The sequence below is a fragment of the Eumetopias jubatus genome, unplaced genomic scaffold, assembly GCF_037043125.1.
Source record: "Eumetopias jubatus isolate StellerSeaLion01/CBP00866 unplaced genomic scaffold, mEumJub1_p1.0 scaffold_3, whole genome shotgun sequence".
In the NCBI taxonomy this organism is placed as follows: Eukaryota; Metazoa; Chordata; class Mammalia; order Carnivora; family Otariidae; genus Eumetopias; species Eumetopias jubatus.
In genome coordinates, this window is record NW_028274809.1 from 119,817,652 (window position 1) to 119,843,708 (window position 26,057).

Sequence of the window (26,057 nt, forward strand, 5' to 3'; positions counted from 1 at the left end):
GGAGGGAACACTTTTTTTTTTTTAAAGATTTTATTTATTTATTTGACAGAGAGAGACACAGTGAGAGAGGGAACACAAGCAGGGGGAGTGGGAGAGGCAGAAGCAGGCCTCTCGCCGAGCAGGGAGCCCGATGCGGGGCTTGATCCCAGGACCCTGGGATCATGACCTGAGCCAAAGGCAGATGCTTAACAACTGAGCCACCCAGGCACTCTGAGAAGGGAACACTCTTAAACTCATTTTGCAAGGCCAGCATTACCCTGATATCAAGCCAGATGAGGACACTACAAGACAAGAAAACAGGCCAATATACTTTCTGAAAAGAGATGGAAAAATTCTGGGCGAAATATTGGCCAACTGATTTCAGCACCACATTAGAAGGATCATATGTTATAATCAAGTAAGATTTATCCCTGGGTTGCAAGGCTCTTTCAACATACACAAATCAATAAATGTGATACATCATGTTAATGGAATGAAAGGTAAAAATAGATAAAAAGATAAAAATCATATGATCATCTCAATAGATACAGAAAAATCATTTGCCAAATACAACCTCCTTTCATGATTAAAAATTCTTGACAAAGTAGATCTAGAGGGAATATGCCTCAAAATAATAAAGGCCATATAAAACAAGACCACAGCTAACATCATACTCAGTAGTGAAAAGCTAAGATCAGGGTGCCTACTCTTAACCATTCCTATTCAACATGCTACTGGAAGTCCTTCCCAGAGCAATTAGGCAAGAAAAGATAAAAGGCATCCAATTCAGAAAGGAAGAAGTAAAATTTTTTCTCTTTGCAGATGATATGATCTTATACCTAGACTATCCTAAAGACTCTACCAAAAAACTATTAGAATAGGTGGATTCAATTAAGTTGGAGGATGCAAATCAACATACAAAAATCATTTGCATTTTTGAAAATATTTATTCATTTTAGAAAGAGAGCACAAGCAGGAGGGGCAGAAGGAGAGAGAATCTCAAGCAGACTCTGTGCTGAGCAGGGAGCCCGATGTGGGGCTTGATCTCATGACCTGAGCTGAAGCCAAGAGTCAGACGCTTAACCAGTTGTGCCACCCGCATGCCCCAAGAAATCATTTGCATTTCTGTGCACTAACAACAAAGCATCTACAAAGAAATTAACAAAACAATCTTATTTATTTAAAGATATTTATTTATTGGAGAGAGAGAGCATGAGTCAGGGGCAGAGGCAGAGGGAGAAGCGGGCTCCCTGCTCGGGACTCCATCCCAGACCCAGGGATCATGACCTGAGCTGAAGGCGGGCACTTAACCAACTGAGCCACCCAGGTGTCCCAAAACAATCTCATTTAAAATAGCATCAAAAACAGTAAACTGCTTAGGGGTAAATTTAATGTGAAGATGTGTACAATGAAAACTCTAAGACTTCGATGAAAGACATTAAAGAAGACACAAATGGAAAGATATCCCATGTTAAATGGAAGAATTAATACTGTTAAAATGTCCATACTGCCCAAGCAATCTACAGATTTAATACAATCTCTATCAAAATTCCAGTGACATTTTTCACAGAAATAGAGAAAACAATCCTAAAATGTGTATGGAATCACAAAAAAAACCCAAACAGCAATGCAGTCCTGAGAAAGAATGACAAAAATGGCATCACCCTTTCTGATTTCAGTTTACACTATAAGCTCACAGTAAAACAGTATGGTACTGGTATAAAAATAAACATGTAGACCAATGGAACAAAATTGAGAGTCCAGAAATAAACTCTTGCATATACTAATATGTGACTAGTATTTGACTAATAATACAAATGTCACCTAAATTTGACAAGGGAGCCAAGAATGCTCCTTAGTGTGACTAAGAGGTCAAGAGCCAGTTAGATATCTGCTCCTGTAATTCAGAAGGGGAATGATACAGACAAAGGGTGGGCAGTAAGGCTGGAGAGCAGGGATTTGGTAACTGAGTAGGTAGGTGAAGTGAAGAGGAAAATAAAATCACTTCCTGATTGGGCAAATGGTGAACCACAGAATTTGGCAAGGTGTGAAGGTCTGAGACCAGGGCTGAGGATGAAAGTGGGGATAGGACAGTGGTTTGGAATGAAAGCAGATCCCTCTGGATTCGTGCATCCTTTGACTTCACCTGCTTTCTTTGGTAGTCTGGAGTTTGCAGGAGAGGGGAGGATCTTAGAGCTTTCACAGGTATAAATTTTCTAATTGGCCTTAGGTGTCCATCACTTTAACCTCTTATTCACCAGATATTTTAAAATTTATTTTTCTTTATCTCACATTTTATTTTGGAGATAAATCTTTTTTTTTTTTAAAGATTTATTTATTATTTATTTTGAGAGAGTGAGGATGAGAGAGAGAGAGAGTACATGAGAGGGGGGAGGGTCAGAGGGAGAAGCAGACTCCCTGCTGAGCAGGGAGCCCGATGTGGGACTCGATCCCAGGACTCCAGGATCATGACCTGAGCCGAAGGCAGTCGCTTAACCAACTGAGCCACCCAGGCGCCCTGGAGATAAATCTTCTGAAGTAATTTTTTTAAAACTTTTTTTTAAAGATATTTATTTATTTATTTATGAGAGAGAGAGAGAGAGAGAGAGAGAGAAACAGCATGAGAGGGGAGAAGGTCAGAGGGAGAAGCAGGCTCCCCGCTGAACCGGGAGCACGATGTGTGGGACTCGGTCCCAGGATTCCGGAATCATGACCTGAGCTGAAGACAGTCAGTCACTTAACCAACTGAGCCACCCAGGCACCCTCTTCTGAAGTAATTTTATCTTAGACTTTCTACATGTAACTGTCAGTATAGATCTGTTCTGAGAAATACAATGTGGAAATACAAGCCAAAGAACATTTCCAAGTTTCTATAAACATCAGTTTAAATACATTTGCTTTTAATTCATCTTAAAGAAATCAAACATTAGAATCCAAGTTAACTCTGAAGTTGTGGCTAATATGTTTTTGGAAAACTGGGTTACTAGGATGAAATAGCTTATGCTTATGTGTTTGTAGCTCTTTATAGGTCTATTTCATATCTAGATCACTGCTTCAGACTCAGAATAGATTTATAATTATAAAGTTGGCCTTCATGCATGTAGTCTCATTCTTTGAAGTCAAATTTATAAAGTATATGTATATACTTTCATCCTAGGACTTTATAATAGTAGGAGTGAAGACAGAAGTTATCCACAGAGTCACCAAGCTAGGCTTGCAACTGCAGTGATGTGTAGTATGAGAAAATTTGTCATTTCAATGGTCCGTGCTATACCTGCTCTGCAGTCATAAAAATATATTCACTTTTCATTATGAGCAGATAATGGTCTTCTCACAATCGTTCTTTTCTCCAGATGTCTATTCAAGAACAATTTTATAGGTGTTTAATTACAAAAATTGTATCAGCTGACATGTTACATGATACAGATTATTTCACAAAATGATATGAACTGTTGTTTTGTATGACATGTCATTTAGAACTATTTAGCTCTTTTAAGGTGTAAAAGATTGATTTATTAGTAGTAGCAAAGCTTATCTAACGTGTAGGAGATGTTAAGAGTTTATTAGAATCGAAATTTGTTTGTACCTCTCATTTTATGAACTGGTTGGAAATTGGTTTTCCCTACTACCTTTACATTTTGTGATTAATCTAGTTCTCTTGGCTTCAAGTCATTCAAAGTGTCTAATTTGTTAAATCATAGCTTTTATACACAATTTAAATATTTTTACTTCTTCGCTATTTTTTGGTTTTATGTAAGTAAAAGATCGTAGATCTGTGAATGCCTCAAGTAAAACTTGAAACTTCAAGTAGTCTTTTGAGGTCTTTTAGTCCTCTTTTTGTTTGTTTATATGACAACAGCAGCTTTAAATGAAAAGTTTCTGATAGCTTGTTATCCATGCATTGCCAGATAAGTTGTTAGGAAGGAGTTTGAATCTGTGTGTGTGTTAATGATAAGCAAAAATAATCCATATATTAACTCATGTAGGTAGAGATGTTCATTTACATATGACCCCTTTATTGCTGTGGTGAAAATGCCTGAGTATTTTACCTGGAAGCAGTTTGTGAAGGAGTTGGTAGTTCCACTCCTGGAACAGAGCCAGTGTTGCATATGATGGAAGATGCTTTCTGGAATCAAACTGCCTGGGTTTGAGGTTCCAGTTAGCTGCTCTCTAGCCTTGTGACTAGGGATTCTCTCTTTCCTTTTATATAAAATGGGATAATGATAATGTGTTGTGATGTCATTATTTTTTTTAAGAGATTTTATTTATTTGAGAGAGAGAATGAGAGAGAGAGAGCACATGAGAGGAGGGAAGGTCAGAGGGAGAAGCAGACTCCCTGCTGAGCAGGGAGCCTGATGCGGGACTCGATCCCGGGACTCCAGGATCATGACCTGCGCCGAAGGCAGTCACTTAACCAACTGAGCCACCCAGGTGCCCCTCTGATGTCATTATTAAACAACGCTTGCACATAAAGGACAATCTGTGTCATAAGCTATATGAACTACGTAACTGATACTTTTTTTTTTTGTGAGCCACCTATAAAATTCTTCTCATGACTACCTGAGTTAAAACAGTACTGTGGGTAGTCAGTAACTTAATTGTCCTAAAAATGATTTTCTTCTTCCTCTGTGTGTATGTATTTATACACCCATAGATTTAGGTATCTATCTGTATATTTCTATGTATATATGTGGATATATAAGTGTACATATGTATGTATATGTATTTATGTACACATATTTACATATGTATTTTGAAAGGTGCTTATGTCCATGTACATAAATATTTCTGCAGAGAAAGCATGTGGCCATGCTATCTATACATAACTACATACGTGTAAAATACATATTTTGTATAAATAATTCCAGTGCATGTGTGGCATGGACTTTAATTGTAATTTATCTTAAATGCTTAATGTATAGTACTTGGCTATGGAAAGTGCTTGGTACCTATTATCATATTCTTCTAGGAATCCCATTCCTTCCCTGCCTGCCAGGAAGTTGCATTTATTGAATATTCACTTGTGGAGAAATGGGCTTTCTGGTATTTTGGAAAGTTGGAGGCAAAGTCCCATTCCTGGGACATGACTCTGCTTCCTCCCCTCCGAAAACACTGAACTTGCTTCAAGAACTAGGGAAACACAGGACTTATAAGTACTAATAGAGTAATTTTTTACAGAATGGTATGAAAGTGTCAAATGTAACAGGTTAATGTTAATATTGCTGCAGGACTTAAGCTTCTCTAATCTAGCATGACCCTGCCTTGTGAGGAGAGACTCGCTGGCAGCTGATGCCCTCCCCTTCACCCGCTCTGAAATAGACTGCATATATTATTATTTTATGTGGCCCTCTGTTTCTGGTAAGATGTTACATATTTACCTAATTACAATGAGACTCTGTCCAGTTCTGCCTTATGTGTAATTGGTGGTGGAGCAGTGGGTGGAAGGAAACAGGGAAGAGGCAGGTTTCTTCTTGCCAGTTTTTAACTCCTGTGAAGCGCTGAGCCTGTATTTAGGGCTGTGCTTAGGCAAGGTGAATTTATCACTCCCTGATTCTACTCCTGTTTATATATTGAAAATAGCAAAATTTTAGTTTGGGCACTTGTTACTCGACTTAATAGATTTTTGACAATAGCTTCCTAATTACCCTTCTTGCCTCCAGTCTTGATTCTTCCAGTGTGTGCTAATGCGTGATCTTTCTGTAAGTTTAGTCTGGTCAGATCTTAAATTTTATTGTTTAACACTGTCAAACATCTATATAAATCTATTGAAATTTTCATAAATTTTATGTACCAAATTTAACTCTTCTCTCACTGTAATTTTTTCCCCAGACTTTTAGGAAATCCTATTTTTGTATTTGAGTAGGGGTGTTCCATTTAACTGGTTGTTTCTTGGTTTTTGTATATAGAATTGAGTTGAAAATACTGCTTAGTAGATGGCATACTATCATTGTCAATCTGTGCAAGGCCCTGTATTTTTCTTTATTTTTCATTCTCTCATCTTTGCCCCATTCTCTTTTCCCATTATAATCAGCTTCCAGTCTTATTTTTTCAGTATATAGCCGTTCAGCCCATATTCCAATCTAAATATCTTTATAACATACTTGTTTTATTCCTGAAAATATTGTTTGTGTATGGTTATAAGTTTTCATGTAAAAAACTCTGGTATAAATCTCATTCTTTTTTTTTTAATTTTCTGTTTCTACTAAACTATACATAGATCCAGTTCATTGCTTTTTACCATATATTCTCAATATATGCATATACCATGTGTTACTTATCTGTTCCCAGTGATGCACACATAGTATACCTCTATTTGCTTCCGGAACTGTGTCACTTTTTGCAGCTATATGAAACCTTTCCTGTGGTACATAATCAGGAGAGGAATTGCTGGTGTAGGAAATACATGTACTTAATATCTATTCCGGATTGCTTTCTAAAATGTTTGTGGTAGTTTATACTCTTCGTAATAATAGTACATGAGGGATACCCTTCCTTTATATTTTCACCAGTTTAAATGAGAACCATTAAGTAATGTTAAATATTGGTCTTTAAAGAAACTGGAATAAAAACAATGCAAGAGTGAGAGGATAGATGTATATTCATTTAAGTAGAAAAACTTTTGTGGCCAGATTTTTCTTTATAAATTCAGGTTTAACACTTTGTTGCTAATGATAGAATAAAGACTCTGCATGTGAGAAAACTGTAATGTAAAGACTTCAGATGCCATCCAGTTTATTTGTTCAACAATGAGCATTCATAACATTCTTTTCAATTATACTCTATAATTAGAGTATAATGTAGAATGTAGATTGAGGGAGATAAAGACATTTTTAGGGTGTTTTAATAACATCAGTCTTGAATACTTATTGATAATAATAGAGTATAACATAAGAGCATTTAAAAAACGTTTGGGTATATTCACATGCCTCATGTAATACTACTTTTAAGAAAAAAATATTTGGGGTCAAATAGAAATAAATTAGTGGATATGTGAAATAGCAGGAAAGGCCAACCATTTGGGAGAAAAATACTATGCATTAATTTCTGGTTTTAGTGTTGCTCATTTCTTCGACCATGAATATTAAGGAGAAGAAAAATGATTATAGGTGACTAATGTCAAGATATAATTCTTGAAGTCAAGATGCAATGACTATAATAACTTTACTCTTTGTAGAGTTGTGTTCAGAAAAATGACGCTGTGGGAAGATGATTTAAGAGAGGTGGATGAGTAGTAATCTGTTTCTAAGCAAAAAGCCAAGCCCCAAGTGTGGTTTTGGGGTAGACAGAAACTTTCCTAGGTTTGACATCACAGGGGCTGCCTGTCCTGTTTACTGTTTTGAGTTTACTATTTCAGGAATTGCTTAGTAGTTGAGTTTGATTGCCCAGGAGCTAGAGTGAGCTGAGTTGCACCCAAAAGAAGGTGGCTACAATCTCAGTAATTAGTGTGTTTGCATATTTTAGTGAAATCATGAGCAAATTATAGCTAGGAATTAGACTCATACAAGGAATGACTAGGGATACAAGGAGCAATATTATGGGTATTATTATTAGACATAATATTAGACAAATTGTTATTCAACATAGATGGCTATTAACAATTCAGAAATTTAAACCAGCATAGAAGATAGAAAAGCATGAGAGCATGCAAATTTATCGTGACAGTCTTTAGTTCTGGCCATTTAGATCTTGTTCCGTGGGCCCTGGGTAGAAGCTGTCTCATTCTCTAGGATCATCTTCTGGAGGATTCTTAGGAATCCTCAATTTGAGGTCCCTGGCTGGGACTGTCTTCCAGTAATTTGAGGATGTGTTATGTCACTGTAATTGAGAGCTGTGCATCCAAGGAGTTTTACTGCTGTTTTAGTTGTCAGCAGAATATGCCAAGGTCATTTCCATGGGGGTTCAAGTGCAATCTTTCCCTAACAATGCTGTAAAAATAGCCAGTCACCTAATCTGAGGGCATGTAGAGCTGATTATCTAGCAAGGGAAGATAAGATTGAACAGCTCTGGAAAATTATTATGTTAACCAAATTATTTATGGGAGAGAACGGCTCCTGTATTGACATATATGTAATACAGAATTAATTTATAAGGATTCAGTCAATGATTACCCACGGAGTTAGAATGTATTGTGAACAGTGAGGACTTTAACCAACCTGCAGGACTCCTTGATTTCTACCATCAAATGTGCTATGCCTGTTCCTGATTGACAAGGATATTAAAACCTAGAAACAAAAATCAAGTTGAAACAGTTATTGTACCAGTTTTTCTATAAGAACACGAGTCTGCCTCTTCTCAACTTGGAAGTATATAAATCATTAAACATATATATCTACATGAATATATTTTATTTGCATTTAATCTATAAAGACTGAACTTTTGATTTGTCAAATAAATCAATTTGGAGAGAACAGAGTTTTCAAAATAGGAAATCCAAAGATATGTTAAGTCTAAAAGACATCAGTTTTATTATTTTGATTTTGGGACCTAAGTCAAGAAGAATTTTAAATGATAATAATGCCTGAGCCTTAGTCATGGTATCCAAAGGTAAAAAGTAGTTCTAAGTAATATTTGAAAATACTATAGCAATAGGAATAATAATTATTAGGACCATTAATCTTTTTAAATAAGTAGATTTTATTAAAAATGGTTTAAAATGTGGCTTAGGCCCAACGATGCATATTTAAGAGCATTCTTTCCCAAAGTGGAAATGTTAAGATCATTAAAAATACCTAAGGTATCACACTAAAGCAAGTTAGGTGGTTGAGTTCACATCTCTGTAGCATTTGGCCAGGCCAGCTTGTTGTCTTGCACAATCACTAAGATTCTCTGCTGTAGTCTAGCATCCTCCCAGACCTTTTCCCTGCAGTAACCATCAAACGGCAGCACACATTGACGGTTGCTTATGATCTGCTTTCAAATTATTGCATAATAAAGATAATTACATCTTCAATTTAACACGTTCGACTTTCTGTAATGTACAATTTTTACTATATAACTAAACACAGTGATTAGTTCAGCTGTTTATTTCTTTTTTTTCCCCTAAAGCATGACTTTTTTTCCCCAAAGCACGAAGGAAGCAGTGCACTGATTCATATTCTGGCTCAAGCTCCTTGATCTGGCCAACTACTCCATAATGTTTTCCTGTCATTGCTGCTGACAATATAATTCTCCAGAACTGAGTCTTAAACTCCAAACCACATCTGTTGACACTGTAATCAGTACTTCAGATTTTATGTAGTGCAGTTACACTAGAACTTCTAACTTCCAAAACTGCTGTTGAGAAGTCCACAGGTATTCTGATTCTTGATACTTTTAATAAAATTTAGTTTTATTGAGTTATAATTCACATATAGCATTGTGTAAGTTTAAGGTGTACAACTTGTTGACTGATAAATTTATATATTGCAATATAATTACCACCGTCGTGTAGTTAACATTTCTGTCATGTCGCCTAATTATTATTTCTTTTTTTGGTGGGAAAAATTAAGATCTGGTCTCTTAGTAACTTTGAAGTTTATAATACGGTGTTGTTGTCTATAATCACTGTTGTTCATTGAGTCTCCAGGACATTTTTATCTACTGGTTGCAAGTTTGTACCCTTAAACAATGTCTCCCCAGTGCGCCCAGCCTCTGGTAACCACCATTCTACTTTATGTTTTTATGAGTTCTGGGAGTCCACATGTAAGTGATATCGTACAGTATTTGTCTTTCTCTGATTTATCTCACTTAGCTTAATGTCCTCAGATTCATCCATGTTGTCACAAATGGCAGGATTTCCTTCTTTCTCATGGCTGAGTAATACTGATCCTTTCTAAGTGACCCATTACCTATCTCCACTGGAAGCATGTAAAATCTGCTCATCTCCATTTTTCTGAAATGTCTAAACGTTGTGTCTTGATGTGGGTCTATTTTTAGCTATTTGTGATGGGAACTCTTGGACTCAGTTTTATAAATCTGTCATTCAGTTTAGGAAGTTTCCTTGAATTACTTTATAAATTTTCTTTCTCTCTTCTCTCTGTTCTTTCTTTCTAGAACTCCTAATTATTTGTATATTGGATTTCATGGACTCATTGTCTATTTTTTCTGTTTTTCTTTCACATTTCTCTTTATTGTTCTATTTTCTAGAATCTCTTCAACTTTATTTTCCATCCAACCAATTCTACTTCCAGAGGTATCTCGTACTCTCAGTTCTCTGCTTTTGGAGGATTTTGCTGTGTACATCTAATTGGTTCTCAGCTTTCTTCACTGTCAGCTTCTGAGCTGACAGCTCAATCAGTTAGTGTTTGTCCACTTAAGTTTCCAAAGTTTTATGCTGCCTTCTCTCCATTTTTCATCTGTATGAGTTTGTATCTTTAAAATATTTCTTTACCATAGTTTTAGTAGGGCTTTAGGAGGGAGGTGAAATTTCATATGTGTATTCAGTACGCTATTTTACCAAAACACTGCTCATTTTTTTTTTAACTACTCCTTTACAGCCATTTTATATTATTGACTTAATCCTCCTGTCAAAGGCAAGTGTTCTTTGTGGTTCGTCCTCCTCTTTTTGGTCTTTTCACATAATGTATTTTTCCTCAGCTTTATTATTTTTTAATGTAATATTTTCTTCTCATACTTAGATGTTTTTTACTCTCCCTGAAGTGAGGCACATCACAAAAACTCTATACCCCTCTTCTGACATAGAAGACCCCCTCCCATCTTACCTCTGCCTGTTCCTAAAATCACATCCATCCTCAGAGCTGTCAGCATGTTTCATGCTGTTAAACTGCTACTGCTACTCTCTGCTGTTCTCTGAGCATGTCATACCTTCCCTGGGCTTCTGTATTTTTGTACGTGCTGTTCCTACTTTCTGGGATTTCTGCTCTAACTACTGATTTCTCTCCGCAGCCCCTCCCTCCTTTCCTGACAGACTTCTGAAGTCTTAAGAATCTCTGCTTAGGTACTCCCTTTCTGAAGCTTTCTTTCATCTTGCTTCAATCCTTCAAGCTATAGTTGATCATCCCCTCTATTTATAGCACATAGAACACTATATTGCAATTATTTATTTATACGGCCTGACTACTTCACCTGGATCATGACTGAAACTCGGGAACAAATCCTTTCCCTCTCCAATGTGCCTTTTTACTATGACTGTGTAGATGGATATATAAATAAATGTGCTCTGTAAACCACAAAGCACTATTATATTATGATGGTAATTATATTCAGTGATTTTCAAGAGGAGGTTGCCTTTTTGATAATCAGACATCTTCAGTTTTTTTATTCTACCATTTCACCTTTCTCATCATTTACTTTTATAAAATATAAGACATAAAAGTACTTGGGATGGGGGAGATGACCATATGCAGATGAGAATTTTTCAGTTCATTGAGAAGACATTTACATTATAGCAACTTGGCCATTTATAAATAAGAGAAATTCAGGGTCATTGTTAAGGAGGTGAATGGATAAGCCTTTGATTTAATTTGTTTTCTTTCCCACCACTCTCTTTCTCCTTAGAGTGCTCAGATCTAAGATGTTATCCTCAAATAGTACATATAACAATTTCTTACACTCCTAGGTTAACCAGTACCATGCATGTGAAAGTGTCTAATAGACTTATTCTGACCCTGACTTCATTTTATTTATGTATGTATATATGTATGTGTGTATTTATTTATTTTAAAGATTTATTTATTTATTTTGAGGGAAAGAGAGAGCAGAGGGAGGGGCAGAGGGAGAGGGAGAGAGAATCTCAAATGGACTCCCTGCTGAGTGTGCAGCCCTACTCACCTGAGGGCTTATTCTCATGACCCTGGGAGATCAGGACTGGAGCCGAAACCAAGAGTCCGTCACTCAACGGACTGAGCCACCCAGGTGCCCCTAGACTTCATTTTATTTTTGTGTCACCCTCTTTAACTCCATTTTTTTAAGTCTGTCAGAAATCATTCAGACTTAGTGAACATTAAGTATAGATACACTTAATGTATTTTGAAAATAATGAGTACCATGGTACTTTACTAGAAAATATAGTATAAAGCTGAATGTTGTAAAATAGATCTTTTTTCTGAAAAATAATGTTGGAATTGGGATTTTTTCCCACAGCTAAGGATTTGGTGTAAATATGTTGTGAAAACAAAGATAAAGCTATGTAAGTTTTAATAATTTAAGATAATGAAGTATTAAATGAACTTAAGTGAATTGATTTGATAAGGAGTTACTCATTTATTTAACCAAACCTTCTTTCATTCTATTCAGATCTTGAATTCTACCACCTTTGCCCTTACTTTTAGTTTATGACCTAATTTCCAACATCAGGAAAATATGAAAGCCATCAAGATGAGCACTCTAGCTAAAAATATTTCTCCTAACCCTATCTAATTTTTCCCCAGCATTTCAGTCTTTGCTCTCTAAATTTTTACCTCTCTCTCTTATATCAGCAACTCCTTTTCTCTGGGTTCTTCCTGTCAGTACTTAAGTCTTTTTAAGTACTTAAGTCTATTTAAATCTTTTCCATCTTAAAAATAATAATAATAATTCTTTAACCTTGTGTATTACTCCAGCTACCGACGCCTTTTTCCCCTTCAAATACCTGCACTTACTGTCTTAGTTTGCTTATGCCCTATTCATTCCTCAGCCTTCTGCTGTACACATTCTGCCACTGCATCACTCCAACTATTTTTGCCTAGTCTATTGTCTGGTGACTTCATCGTTGCTAAATTCAGTGGACACTTCTCTGTCCTCACCTTACTAGCTTTCTTTGCAGCTTGTGATACTATTTACTATTCTGCCCTTTTTCAAAATCTTTTTTTTTTGTTGTTGACAGTCCTCTTTGGTGTCACTTTACTCTCATGGCTTTAATTACTGTATATATGCTGATTATAGTAAATCGGTGTCTTCAGCTTTCTCTTGAGCTTTAGACGTGTTTATTCAGCTTGACATTTTTACTTAAGTGTCTCATATGTACTGCAGACTCAACCTACACAAAAATAGAACTATCATCTTTTTGTTCCCTCACATCTTTTTCTCCTGCTGTTTTTTATTTCAGTCAGTAATATTTTTTTAAAGATTTTATTTATTTATTTGAGAGAGAGAATGAGAGAGAGAGAGCACATGAGAGGGGGGAGGGTGAGAGGGAGAAGCAGACTCCCTACTGAGCAGGGAGCCCGATGCGGGACTCGATCCTGGGACTCCAGGATCATGACCTGAGCCGAAGGCAGTCGCCCAGCCAACTGAGCCACCCAGGCGCCCTTCAGTCAGTAATATTGCCATTAACCTATTGCCAGGGCAGAAATCATTTTCTTTGACTCCTCCTCCTCCTGCCCAGTCACCAAGTGCTACTGGTTCTGCCTTACATTGCTCCACTCCAGTCTGTCTACCCCATATGGCAACCACCATTCTGCAGCTACCACCATCATCTCTCAACTCAGTAAGTTAAAAAAAATTTAACTGTTTACTTTTAACTTCTTTTAACCAGGAGCTTCTCTGCCTCCTGCTCTTATTTACTCCCCCCTAAGCATTCAAAAGGCAGCCAAAGATGTTTTTTTCAAATATAATATAATTGATATTTTCTTTTTTTTTTAAGATTTTATTTATTTATTTGAGAGAGAGAGCACAAGCAGGGGGAAGGAGGACAAGGAGAAGCAGACTCCCAACTGAGCAGGGAGCCAGATGTGGGGCTCGATCCCAGGACCCTGGGATCATGACCTGAGCTGAAGGCAGACGCTTAACTGACTGAGCCACCCAGGCATCCCTAATTGGTATTTTCTTATTAAAGAAATCTTAAATGGAGTGCTTCCTGTTATTCTTAGAGTAAAAAGACCTTTATGTTGTGGTTCCTAATTAATGCCATCAGCCTCATCCCCCATTGTTTATGGTATCTGTACACCCTCAAATGGTTTTCTCTCACTTCATTTGTCTTCACATTGTGTTTCCTCCTTAACTCATACCCCCCCCGCCCCCTACACACACGCCAGCAGTTCTTGAAGTCTGATCTGGGAACTGCTAGTTACCCCCCGCCACACACACACACACACACACACACACACACACACACACTCCTTTCAGAGGGCCCATAAAGTCGACACTGTTTTCATAGTAGTGCTACACACACACACACACACACACACACATACACATGCACACACACACACACACACACACACTCCTTTCAGAGGGCCCATAAAGTCGACACTGTTTTCATAGTAGTGCTATGATATTACAGTTGACCCTTAAATAACATGGGAGTTTGGGGTGGGTGCCAATAGCCCACCACTATCACTACAGTCTAAAATTCACATATAACTTTTACTTCCCCAAGAACTTAACTACTAATAACCTTATAGATAAACAGTAGATTAATATATATTTTTCTTTAAATTTTTTTATTCTTATGTTAATCACCATACATTACATCATTACTTTTTGATGTAGTGTTCCATGATTCATTGTTTGTTCATGAGACCCAGTGCTCTACAAAGAACGTACCCTCTCTATTTTTATTTTTTAAATTTTTTTATTGTTATCTTAATCACCATACATTACATCATTAGTTTTTGATGTAGTGTTCCATGATTCATTGTTTGTGCAAAAATCCAGTGGTCCACACAGAACGTGCCCTCTTTAATACCCGTCACCAGGATAACCCATCTCCCCAGCCCCCTACCCTCGAGAACACTCAGTTTGTTTTTCAGAGTCCATCGTCTCTCATGGTTCGTCTCCCCCTCCGATTTACTCCCCATCATTCTTCTGCTCCTGCTATCATCTTCTTCTTTTTTTTTTCTTAACATATATTGCATTATTTGTTTCAGAGGTACAGATCTGTGATTCAACAGTCTTTCACAATTCACAGCACTCACCATAGCACTCACCATACCCTCCCCAATGTCTGTCACCCAGCCACCTCATCCCTCCCACACCCCCACCACTCCAGCAACCCTCAGTTTGTTTCCTGAGATTAAGAATTCCTCATATCAGCGAGGTCATATGATACATGTCTTTCTCTGATTGACTTATTTCACTCAGCATAACACCCTCCAGTTCCATCCACGTCGTTCCAAATGGCAAGATCTCATTCCTTTTGATGGCTGCATAGTATTCCATTGTGTGTGTGTGTGTGTGTGTGTGTGTGTGTGTGTGTGTGTGTGTGTGTGTGTGTGTGTATACCACATCTTCTTTATCCATTCATCTGTCGACGGACATCTTGGCTCCTTCTACAGTTGGCTATTGTGGACATCGCTGCTATAAACTTTGGGGTGCACGTAACCCTTTGGATCCCTACATTTCTATCTTTGTGGTAAATACCCAGTAGTGCAATTGCTGGATCGTATGGTAGCTCTATTTTCAACTGTTTGAGGAACCTCCATACTGTTTTCCAGAGGGGTTGCACCAGCTTACATTCCCACCAAAAGTGTAGGAGGGTTCCCCTTTCTCCGCATCCCCGCCAACATCTGTCGTTTCCTGACTTGTTAATTTTAGCCATTCTGACGGGTGTGAGGTGGTATATCATTGAGGTTTTGATTTGGATTTCCCTGATGCCGAGGGATGTTGAACACTTTTTCATGTGCCTGTTGGCCATTTGGATGTCTTCTTTGGAAAAATGTCTGTTCATGTCTTCTGCCCATTTCTTGATTGGATTATTTATTCTTTGGGTGTTGAGTTTGATAAGTTTTTTATAGATTTTGGATACTAGCCCTTTATCTGATATGTCATTTGCAAATATCTTCTCCCATTCTGTCGGTTGTCTTTTGGTTTTGTGGACTGTTTCTTTTCCTGTGCAAAAGCTTTTTATCTTGAAGAAATCCCAATAGTTCATTTTTGCCCTTGCTTCCCTTGCCTTTGGCGATGTTTCTAGGAAGAAGTTGCTGCGGCTGAGGTGGAAGAGGTTGCTGCCTGTGTTCTCCTTTAGGATTTGGATGGACTCCTGTCTCACGTTTAGGTCTTTCAACCATTTGGAGTCTATTTTTGTGTGTGGTGTAAGGAAATGGTCCAGTTTCATTCTTCTGCATGTGGCTGTCCAATTTTCCCAACACCATTCGTTGAAGAGACTCTCTTTATTCCATTGGACATTCTTTCCTGCTTTGTCGAAGATTTGTTGACCATAGAGTTGAGGGTCCATTTCTGGGCTCTCGATTCTGTTCCATTGATCTATGTGTCTGTTTTTGTGCGAGTACCATACTGTCTTGATGATGACAGCTTTGTAATAGAGCTGGAAGTCCGGAATTGTGATGCCACCAGCTTTGCTTTTCTTTTTCAATATTCCTCTGGCTATTCGGGGTCTCTTCTGGTTCCATACAAATTTTAGGATTATTTGTTCCATTTCTTTGAAAAAGTGGTTGGTATTTTGATCGGGATTGCATTGAATGTGTAGATTGCATTGAATGTGTAGATTGCTCTAGGTAGCATTGACATCTTCACAATATTTGTTCTTCCAATCCATGAGCATGGAAGGTTTTTCCATGTCTTTGTGTCTTCCTCAATTTCTTTCATGAGTATTTTATACTTTTCTGAGTACAGATCCTTTGCCTCTTTGGTTAAATTTATTCCTAGGTATCTTATGGTTTTGGGTGCCATTGTAAATGGGATCGACTCCTTAATTTGTCTCTCTTCTGTCTTGTTGGTGTATAGGAATGCCACTGACTTCTGTGCATTGATTTTATATCCTGCCACTTTACTGAATTCCTGTATGAGTTCTAGGAGTTTTGAAGTGGAGTCTTTTGGGTTTTCCACATAAAGTATCATATCATCTGCAAAGAGTGAGAGTTTGACTTCCTCTTTGCTGATTTGGATGCCTTTGATTTCTTTTTGCTGTCTGATTGCTGAGGTTAGGACTTCTAATACTATGTTGAATAGCAGTGGTGATAGTGGACATCCCTGCCGCGTTCCTGACCTTAGGGGGAAAGCTCTCAGCTTTTCCCCATTGAGAATGATATTTGTTGTAGGTTTTCCATAGATGGCTTTTATGATATTGAGGTATGTACCCTCTATCCCTATACTCTGAAGAGTTTTGATCAAGAAAGGATGCTGTACTTTGTCAAATGCTTTTTCTGCATCTATTGAGAGGATGGTGTGATTCTCGTTCTTTCTTTTGTTAATGTATTGTATCACATTGATTGATTTGCGGACGTTGAGCCAACCTTGCAGCCAAGGGATAAATCCCACTTGGTCATGGTGAATAATCCTTTTAATGTACTGTTGGATCCTGTTGGCTAGTATTTTGGTGAGAATTTTTGCATCCATGTTCATCAAGGATATTGGTCTGTAATTCTCCTTTTTGATGGGGTTTTTGTCTGGTTTTGGGATCAAGGTAATGCTGGCCTCATAAAATGACTTTGGAAGTTTTCCTTCCATTTCTATTTTTTGGAACAGTTTCAGGAGAATAGGTATTAATTCTTCTTTAAATTTCTGATAGAATTCCCCTGGGAAGCCATCTGGCCCTGGGCTTTTGTTTGTTGGGAGATTTTTGATGACTGCTTCAATGTCCTTAGTGGTTATAGGTCTGTTCAGGTTTTCTGTTTCTTCCTGGTTCAGTTTTGGTAGTTGATACATCTCTAGGAATGCACCCATTTCTTCTAGGTTATCTAATTTGCTGGCATAGGGTTGTTCATAATATGTTCTTATAATTGTATTTCTTTGTTGTTGGTTGTGATCTCTCCTCTTTCATTCATGATTTTGTTGATTTGAGTCATTTCTCTTTTCTTTTTGAAAAGTCTGGCCAGGGGTTTATCAATCTTGTTATTTCTTTCAAAGAACCAGCTCCTAGTTTCGTTGATCTCTTCTACTGTTCTTTTGGTTTCTATTTCATTGATTTCTGCTCTGATCTTTATTATTTCTCTTCTCCTGCTGGGTTTAGGCTTTATTTGCTGTTTTTTCTCTAGCTCCTTTAGGTGTAGGGTTAGGTTGTGTATTTGAGATCTTTCTTGTTTTTTGAGAAAGGCTTGTATTGCTATATACTTTCCTTAGGACTGCCTTTGCTGTATCCCAAAGATTTTGAACAGTTGTGTTTTCATTTTCATTGGTTTCCATGAATTTTTTTTAATTCTTCTTTAATTTTCTGGTTGACCCATTCATTCTTTAATAGGATGCTCTTTAGCCTCCATGTATTTGAATTCTTTCCGACTTTCCTCTTGTGATTGAGTTCTAGTTTCAAAGCATTGTGTTCTGAAAATATGCAGGGAATAATCCCAATCTTTTGGTAGCAGTTGAGACTTGATTTGTGACCTGGGATGTGATCTCTTCTGGAGAATGTTCCATGGGCACTAGAGAAGAATGTGTATTCTGTTGCCTTAGGATGGAATGTTCTGAATGTATCTGTTAAGTCCATTTGGTCCAGTGTGTCATTTAAAGTCTTTATTTCCCTGTTGATCTTTTGCTTAGATGATCTGTCCATTTCACTGAGGGGGGTGTTAAAATCCCCTAATATTATTGTATTGTTGTTAATATGTTTCTTTGCTTTTGTTATTAATTGCCTCATATAATTGGCTGCTCCCATGTTAGGGGCATAGATATTTACAATTGTTAGATCTTCTTGTTGGATAGACCCTTAAGGTAGGATATAGTGTCCTTCCCCATCTCTTATTACAGTCTTTGTTTTAAAATCTAATTTGTCTGATCTAAGGATTGCCACCCCAGCTTTCTTTTGGTGTCCATTAGCATGGTAAATGGTTTTCCACCCCCTCACTTTCAATTTGGGGGTTTCTTTGGATCTAAAATGAGTCTCTTGCAGACAGCATATCGATGGGTCTTGTTTTTTAATGCAATCTGATAGCCTGTGTCTTTTGATTGGGGCATTTAGCCCATTTACATTCAGGGTAACTATTGAAAGATATGAATTTAGTGCCATTGTATTGCCTGTAAGGTGACTGTTAACTGTATATTGTCTGTGTTCCTTTCTGGTCTATGCTGCTTTTAGGCTCTCTCTTTGCTTAGAGGACCCCTTTCAATGTTTCTTGGAGGGCTGGTTTCGTGTTTGTAAATTCCTTTAGGTTTGTTTGTCCTGGAAGGTTTTTAATCTCTCCTTCAATTTTCAATGACAGCCTAGCTGGATATAGTATTCTTGGCTGCATATTTTTCTCGTTTAGTGCTCTGAAGATAATCATGCAAATCCTTTCTGGCCTGCCAGGTCTCTGTGGATAGGTCTGTTGCCAATCTAATGTTTCTACCTTTATAGGTTACATATCTCCTCTCCCGAGCTGTTTCCAAGATTTTCTCTTTGTCTCTGAGACTCATAAGTTTTACAATTAGATGTCGGGGTGTTGACCCATTTTCATTGATTTTGAGAGGGGTTCTCTGTGCCTCCTGGATTTTGATGCCTGTTTCTTTCCCCAAATTAGGGAAGTTCTCTGTTATAATTTGCTGCAATATACCTTCTGCCCCTCTCTCTCTTTCTTCTTCTTCTGGGATCCCAATTATTCTAATGTTTCATCTTATTGTATCGCTTATCTCTCGAATTCTGCCCTCCTCATCCAGTAGTTGTTTATCTCTCTTTTTCTCAGCTTCTTTATTTTCCATCATTTGGGCTTCTATATCGCTGATTCTCTCTTCTGCCTCATTTTCCCAGCAGTTAGTGCCCCATTTTTGATTGCACCTCATTAATAGCGTTTTTGATTTTGATATGGTTAGATTTTAGTTCTTTTATTTCTCCAGGAAGTGTGTCTCTAATAACTTCCATGCTTTTTTCAAGCCCAGCTAGTATCTTTAAAATCATTCTGAACTCTAGGTCTGACATCGTACTGATGTCCATATTGAGTAGGTCCCTGGCAGAAGGTACTACCTCTTTTCTTTTTGCTGAGGTGATTCCTTTCGTCTTGTCCTTTTGTCCACAGGAGAATAGATGAATGAGAGAAGAAAATGCTAACAGGTTAACAACATCCCCTAAAATATACTCTAAATAAATTAGAAAAGACCTGAAACCAGGGGAAAAGAAAGGGAAAGAAAGAAAAGAGAAGGAGAAAAAAAAAGAAAAGGAAAAAGATAAAAACAAACAAAAACAGAACAAAACAAAAAACAAAACAGAATATGATCAAATATGATCAGGCTAGTGCATAGATCAGTGTCACACCCTAGATTTTGGGTGTATTTTGGTCTGTTAGAAGATAGTGCCTCCTAAAATTGTAGAGAAAGAAAGACTTTAATATGTGCAAAATAAGGGTTGATACAATGAAGGGATGGAAGATGACTGTAAAGATGAAAATTATAAAAGATTTTATAAAAGGAATTGAGAAGTTGTTTGAAAAAAGAAAGAAGAAGATTAAAAAGAAAGGGGGGGAGAGAATGTGATGAGGCAGGAGACTAGAACAAAGCCATACACTAGAGATTTAGGGTATATTTTGATCTATTAGAAGAAACTATCTCAAAATTTTAAAGAGTGAACAACTTATATATATATGCCAAAAATAAGAGTAACTACTATAAAGGGATAGAATATGACTCTAAAAATGAAAAATAAAAATGTTTTTTTTAAAAAAGGTATTGATAAGATGGTTGAAAAAGGGAAAAAGAAAAATTCAAAAGAAAAAAAGTTAAAAAAATTAACTTTGAAAAACTAATGAATCATGGTAAAAAAGCCATGAATTCTATGTGCAGTATTCCCCTAGTGTTGGTGTTCTCCCGTTTTCCTTGATGGGTAAACTTGGTCTTGGCTGGCTGTTCGTGCTGATCTTCTAGGGGAGGGGCCTGTTGCATTTGGTTCCCAAATGTCTTTGCTGGAGGTGGAATTGTCCCGCCCTTGTGAGTCCGGGCTAAGCAATCTGCTCGGGTTTGCTCTCAGGACCTTTTGTTCCCTGCAAGCTCTCGGTACAGCTTTGGAGGATGGGAGTGAAAATGGTGGCCTCCCAATCTCCGCCCGGAGGAGCCAAGAACTGGGGGCCCCGCTCCTCAGTGCACCCCTAGAGAAAAGCAGTCAATCACTCCCGTCTCCCCGGTCTCCGGCCACACTCTGTGCTCACCCAGCCTGTGACCAAACGTTTCTATCTCTGGCACCCGATCCCATGTGGAGTCTCCAAACCCAGCAGATCCCTGCCGTGTGCTCCCGCGCCGCTCCTCCCAGGGGAGGAAGGGGAGTCTCCCCGGCTCTGCTGCTTGTTGGGTCCCTGCTGGAGAAGCAGTGGCCTGACTGGGCTGCGGATCACAGTTTATGGCCACCCGGAGCTGAGAGCCCGCACCTCGGCTCCATCTCTGCAGCCGGTTTCCCCACTCCGATACCTGGGAGCTCTGCCGCACTCAGGCACCCCCGGTCTTTCTGTGACCCCGAGGGTCCTGAGACCACACTGTCCCACGAGGTTTCCACCTCCCGCTTAGCCACTGGAGTGACGTCCCTCAGCGGAGCCGACTTCTAAAAGTTCCGATTTTGTGCTCCCTGGCTCTGTCACTTGCCAGAAGCGGCGGAGGCCCCCTCCCCTGCCGTCTATCCTCCCGAATATCGCCTCGGATTCACTTCTCCGCACGTCCTACCTTCCAGTAAGTGGTCGCTTCTCTGTTCAGAGAGTTGTTGCTACTCTCTTCTTCGATCTCCTGTTGAGTTCGTAGGTGTTCAGAATGGTTTGATCCCCATTCGACTGAATTCCTGAGACCAGATGAAACCCAGGTCTCCTACTCCTCTGCCATCTTGCTCCGCCTCCCGATTAATATATATTTTTTAAAAGATTTTATTTATTTCAGAGAGAGAGAAAGCATGAGAGGGTCAGAGGGAGAAGCAGACTCCCCGCTAAGCAGGGAGCCCAGTGCAGGGCTTGATCCTGGGACTCCAGAATCATGACCTGAGCCAAAGGCAGTTGTTTAACCAACTGAGCCACCCAGGCACCCAATACATATTTACATGTGTTATATACTGTATTCTTACAATAAAGTAAGTTTGAAAAAAGAAAAGTGTTAAGAAAATCATAAAATATACTTATAGTGCTGTACTGTATTTATCAAAAAAAAATCTGTGTGTAAGAAATGGACAATGCAGTACAAACCCATGTTGTTCAAGGGTCATCGGCATTTCCTTTTCTCACTGTCTCATGAATGTACAGTGGGTTTTTTCAAAGGTGTCATAACCTGATGATACCATTGCTCTGGTGGCTAATAGATGTATGCTTTTGCATTTCATGTTTTTAAAAGTTCCATTTAAAAAATCTAATAGGGTAAATAGTGATAGATAAAACAAAAACTCTTGAGAATCTTCAGTAATATCCAAGAGAGTAAAGGGGTCCCGAGTAAAAAATTTCGAGTGCTGTTTAGGCCTCATTTGAATGGTGCTTCTTTTGAGAATTTTTTGCTTAGGTCCTCTACCAGAGTAACCATTGAGTAACCTCGGTGGTTTGCACTTGCACTGTCAGAGCACTTATCATACTGTATTGTGGTGTATTAGTTATTTATCTGGCTAGGCTAGTAGACACAGAAAGCTCCATAGAAGAAGGAACTCTGCTGTATCCCTGGTACTGAGCACAGGTCTGAATACATAGTAAGTGCTCAATAAACACATGTTGAGTGACTCTCTTCAGAGGTATTGGGGGATATGAGGACTATAACTTGTTTGAAATTATCACCATTTTGTACTTTAGTGATACATTCATTTCTTAGTTTTTTGACCCTGATTTTTTTGACCCACCAATATCTGAAAAGGTTTTAGAAAGCAAGTTGTGTATGTGTGTGTGCTGAGTGTACAGTGTACACAGACACACACGCATATATAGAAAAGAAATGTATACATATTAGAACAGGAAGAACCTATTTCTGAATCTTTGTCTTCCCAAAACATGGAGCCTTGGACAAGTCTTTATTACTTTGAGTCTAACTTTCCTCATCAAATAATGGGATTGAACTAGATTATATAAAACCTTTTTCCTATATGATACTATGTGATTACATGTGAAAGATGTCAAAAATATATTAAGTATGTGATTTATGTATTTTATTAAAAATGCACATAAATTTAGTTTTATCCAAATATTAAAATAACTTTGTTTTTACAGGAAAGATGATAAAGACTATGCTTTAAAACAAATAGAAGGAACTGGGATCTCTATGTCGGCATGTAGAGAAATAGCAGTAAGTGAAGTTCTTTTTATAATCATTATTATCAATTGACTTATGAGTATCAACTATGTAGGTCTCTGACTTGTATTTGTCACATATACACATTAATTGAAAGTTGGTAAATATTTTTCATATTGACGATCTATAGAAAAATATATTTGTTTCCTAAGAGGAGTAAAGGTGGCATGTAGTTCTAGCAGAAATAACTGTATAATTCATTCATTTGGGAGTAAGTCAATCTTAGTTGTTTATATAAATGTATATTTTTCCAGTAAATGTCACTAAATATTAAGGGTCCAGTAATTCTTATTATTTCATTGGGTGCAATAAAAGTAAATTTGTATGAATATGTATGTTAGTTCATTAAAATTAATATTTCTATTTTAATAAGATGAGATTGATATCATTACTTATGTGAACTTAAAATGAGATTGTGTTATTGATTTTCATTTTATCTGTCTGTTCATTTGAATATGTAAAAATACGTGCTGTTTTCTTTTGGAAGCATAGCTTTCCATATGGTATTAGAATCTCATTTTGATTCCAAAAGAAAATATTCATGTTAATGCATTACTAAATAATTATTCACACATTTAAACTGAGTATTACTTCCATGAGATTTTACCTCAGTTTTTACTATTTTAACACTATAGATCCAAATTTGTCTTTTCTGGCTATAATTAAAATATTCTAGAATATATTTTATAATCTTTGCTTTTGCCATTTTTAGCCCTTGTATCTATCTACAGATAATAGGCTGTTGTTACCTGGGTATATTAATTTAAATAATTTTACCCGTTTAACAGATTCTATACCACTGGGTTTTCAGTTATCAACCATTTGATGTGTGTCATGTTGATGGGAACTAGAGTAGGTCAAAGTAAAGAAACAGAACAAATGAGAGTCCCTGACCTTAAATATTTACACACCGATGAGGAAAGACACTCATAAATCTTACAATAATAGTGTACTAAGCACAATGAAAGAAGTATGGAGAATGAGAAAATTATCTACATGTAACCGAGAGAATCAAGGAGGGTTGCAGGTTTTGGAAGACACGTAAGAATTACCTCCATGAGGGAAGAGTAGAGGTGAGGTGGAGGGCATTCTTTCTTAACCAAAGGTATGCCGTGTTGGAAATTGTATTTCAAGTAATTGATAGGTTTTTAATATTCTTGAATCTAGAGGGAGGATATCTGTACCTTAACTGTCAGTTCTTCAACATCTACAGTTCTACATGTTCTAGTTAGGTTTAAAGAATTAAAATCCATTAAACTGTGGTTAGTGATGTTGGATGTCATGCTGGAGATTACCTTTGGAGGGGTCAGGGAGTGATGGAAGGGGGAGACAAGGGAACTTTCAGGATTCTAGTAATGTTCTGTTTCTTGATCTTGTTCTGGGTCTGGTTATATGGATTTACTGTGTAAGAACTCACTGAGCTGTGCACTTAGGGTTCATGTGCTTTTCTCTTTTTATTAAACTTCAACAAAATGTTTTAAAAACAACTCCATTCATTTTAGGAACAGACGTTCTTCATGTATATGTTGATAACTGTAAATGCAGTTAAGCATAGAAAGAAATGCAAAAACTTATATTTAATGTATTTTATTACGATTCTTCAACCTAAAGTGAGCAGAAATTTTTATTTTTGATGAAATTTACTAATTTTTCCTATTTATGACTATTGATTTCTGTATCTGGCTGAAGAAATCTTTACGATTGTGAACAAATTCTCCTGTGTTTTCTTCTAGAAACTATATTTTTGGTTTTATTTTTTAGTTTATGTTATACTTAATTCATTTTTGTTTGTATAGGTGTGATGTAAGGTTTGAGTTTCTTTCCCGCCTCACCCCATATGAATGTACAGTTGTTGTAACATCATTTTTTTAAAAAGTTTCTTCCCCATTGAATTTGTTTGGCACCTTTGTAAAAACTTAAGTGACTGTGTAAGTATGGACTATTTCTGGACTCTATTCTGTTCCATCTCTTTGTCTATACTTATGACAATATCAGGTCACTCTAGCTTTACAGCAAGATTTGAAGTGAGATTGTAAACGGCCACCAGCCTTATTCTTCTGTTTCAGGATTGGGCTATTTTAGGTCCTTTGCATTATCATATAAATTTTTGAATCACCTAGTCAATTTTTATTTCTAAACTATGCCTGCTGGAATTATAGTTTGAAATCAATTCAGGAAATATTGACACATCCAAACCATAGATCTAAAAAGATATACTTTCTATTTTTAAAGATTTTCTTTAATTTTCTCTACAGTGTTTTATAGTTTTTAGTTGTAGAGATTTGGCACACCTTCCATTAGATTCATTTCTAAGGACTTCATGTTTTCTGGCACTATTGTAAATGGGATTATTTTTAAAATTTTAATTTAAAATTTTATTTCCCATTTGTTTGCTTCTATACTTAGAAAAAGAACTTTAAAAAGAAAAAATAGAACTTTTAAAATATCATACATTTTAGATATATATGTAAATTCACTGGTAAGTTTTAATATGCAAATTTTCTGCATAAATAATTATGTCATCTGCAATTTAGAAAGTTTTCCTTCTTTCCATCTTTTTATTTTTATTTCTTTTCTTATTGCACTGGCTCGGGCCTTTCATATAGTGTTGAAGAGTAATGAGGATGGATATCTTTAACTTGTTCCGAATCTTGGGGAAAGTGTTTTCAGTGTTTCACCATTAGGTAAAATGCTAGCTATCTGGTTTTTTTTTATAGATGCCATCAGTCAGACTAAGGAAGTTCCTTCTATTTTTTTCATAAGTGGTATCGAATTTTATCAGACACTTTTTCACTACATGTACTGAAATGACCCTATACTTCTCTTTTATTCTGTTACATTGGTAGGCTACATTGATTTTTTTTTTAATTTTATTATGTTATGATAATCACCATATATTACAGCCTTAGTTTTTGATGTAGTGTTCCATGATTCATTGTTTGCGTATAACACCCAGTGCTCCATTCAATATGTGCTCTCTTTAATACCCATCACCAGGCTAACCCATCCCCCCACTGGCCTCCCCTCTAGAACCCTCAGTTTGTTTCTCAGCCCATATTCTCTCA

The 26,057-nt window shown here is 37.2% G+C and overlaps 1 protein-coding gene across 5 annotated transcripts in view; it reads left to right on the forward strand.

The window, feature by feature from the left end:
- Positions 1-26,057, forward strand: part of CDK8 (cyclin dependent kinase 8) — a 140,770-nt gene that overhangs the window by 51,498 nt on the left and 63,215 nt on the right. For all 5 annotated transcript variants that reach the window (XM_028107086.2, XM_028107094.2, XM_028107104.2 and 2 more), the window contains exon 2: positions 22,911-22,986. In XM_028107086.2, coding sequence (XP_027962887.1) covers positions 22,911-22,986 — 76 coding nt within the window. The remainder of the gene's footprint in view (positions 1-22,910; positions 22,987-26,057) is intronic.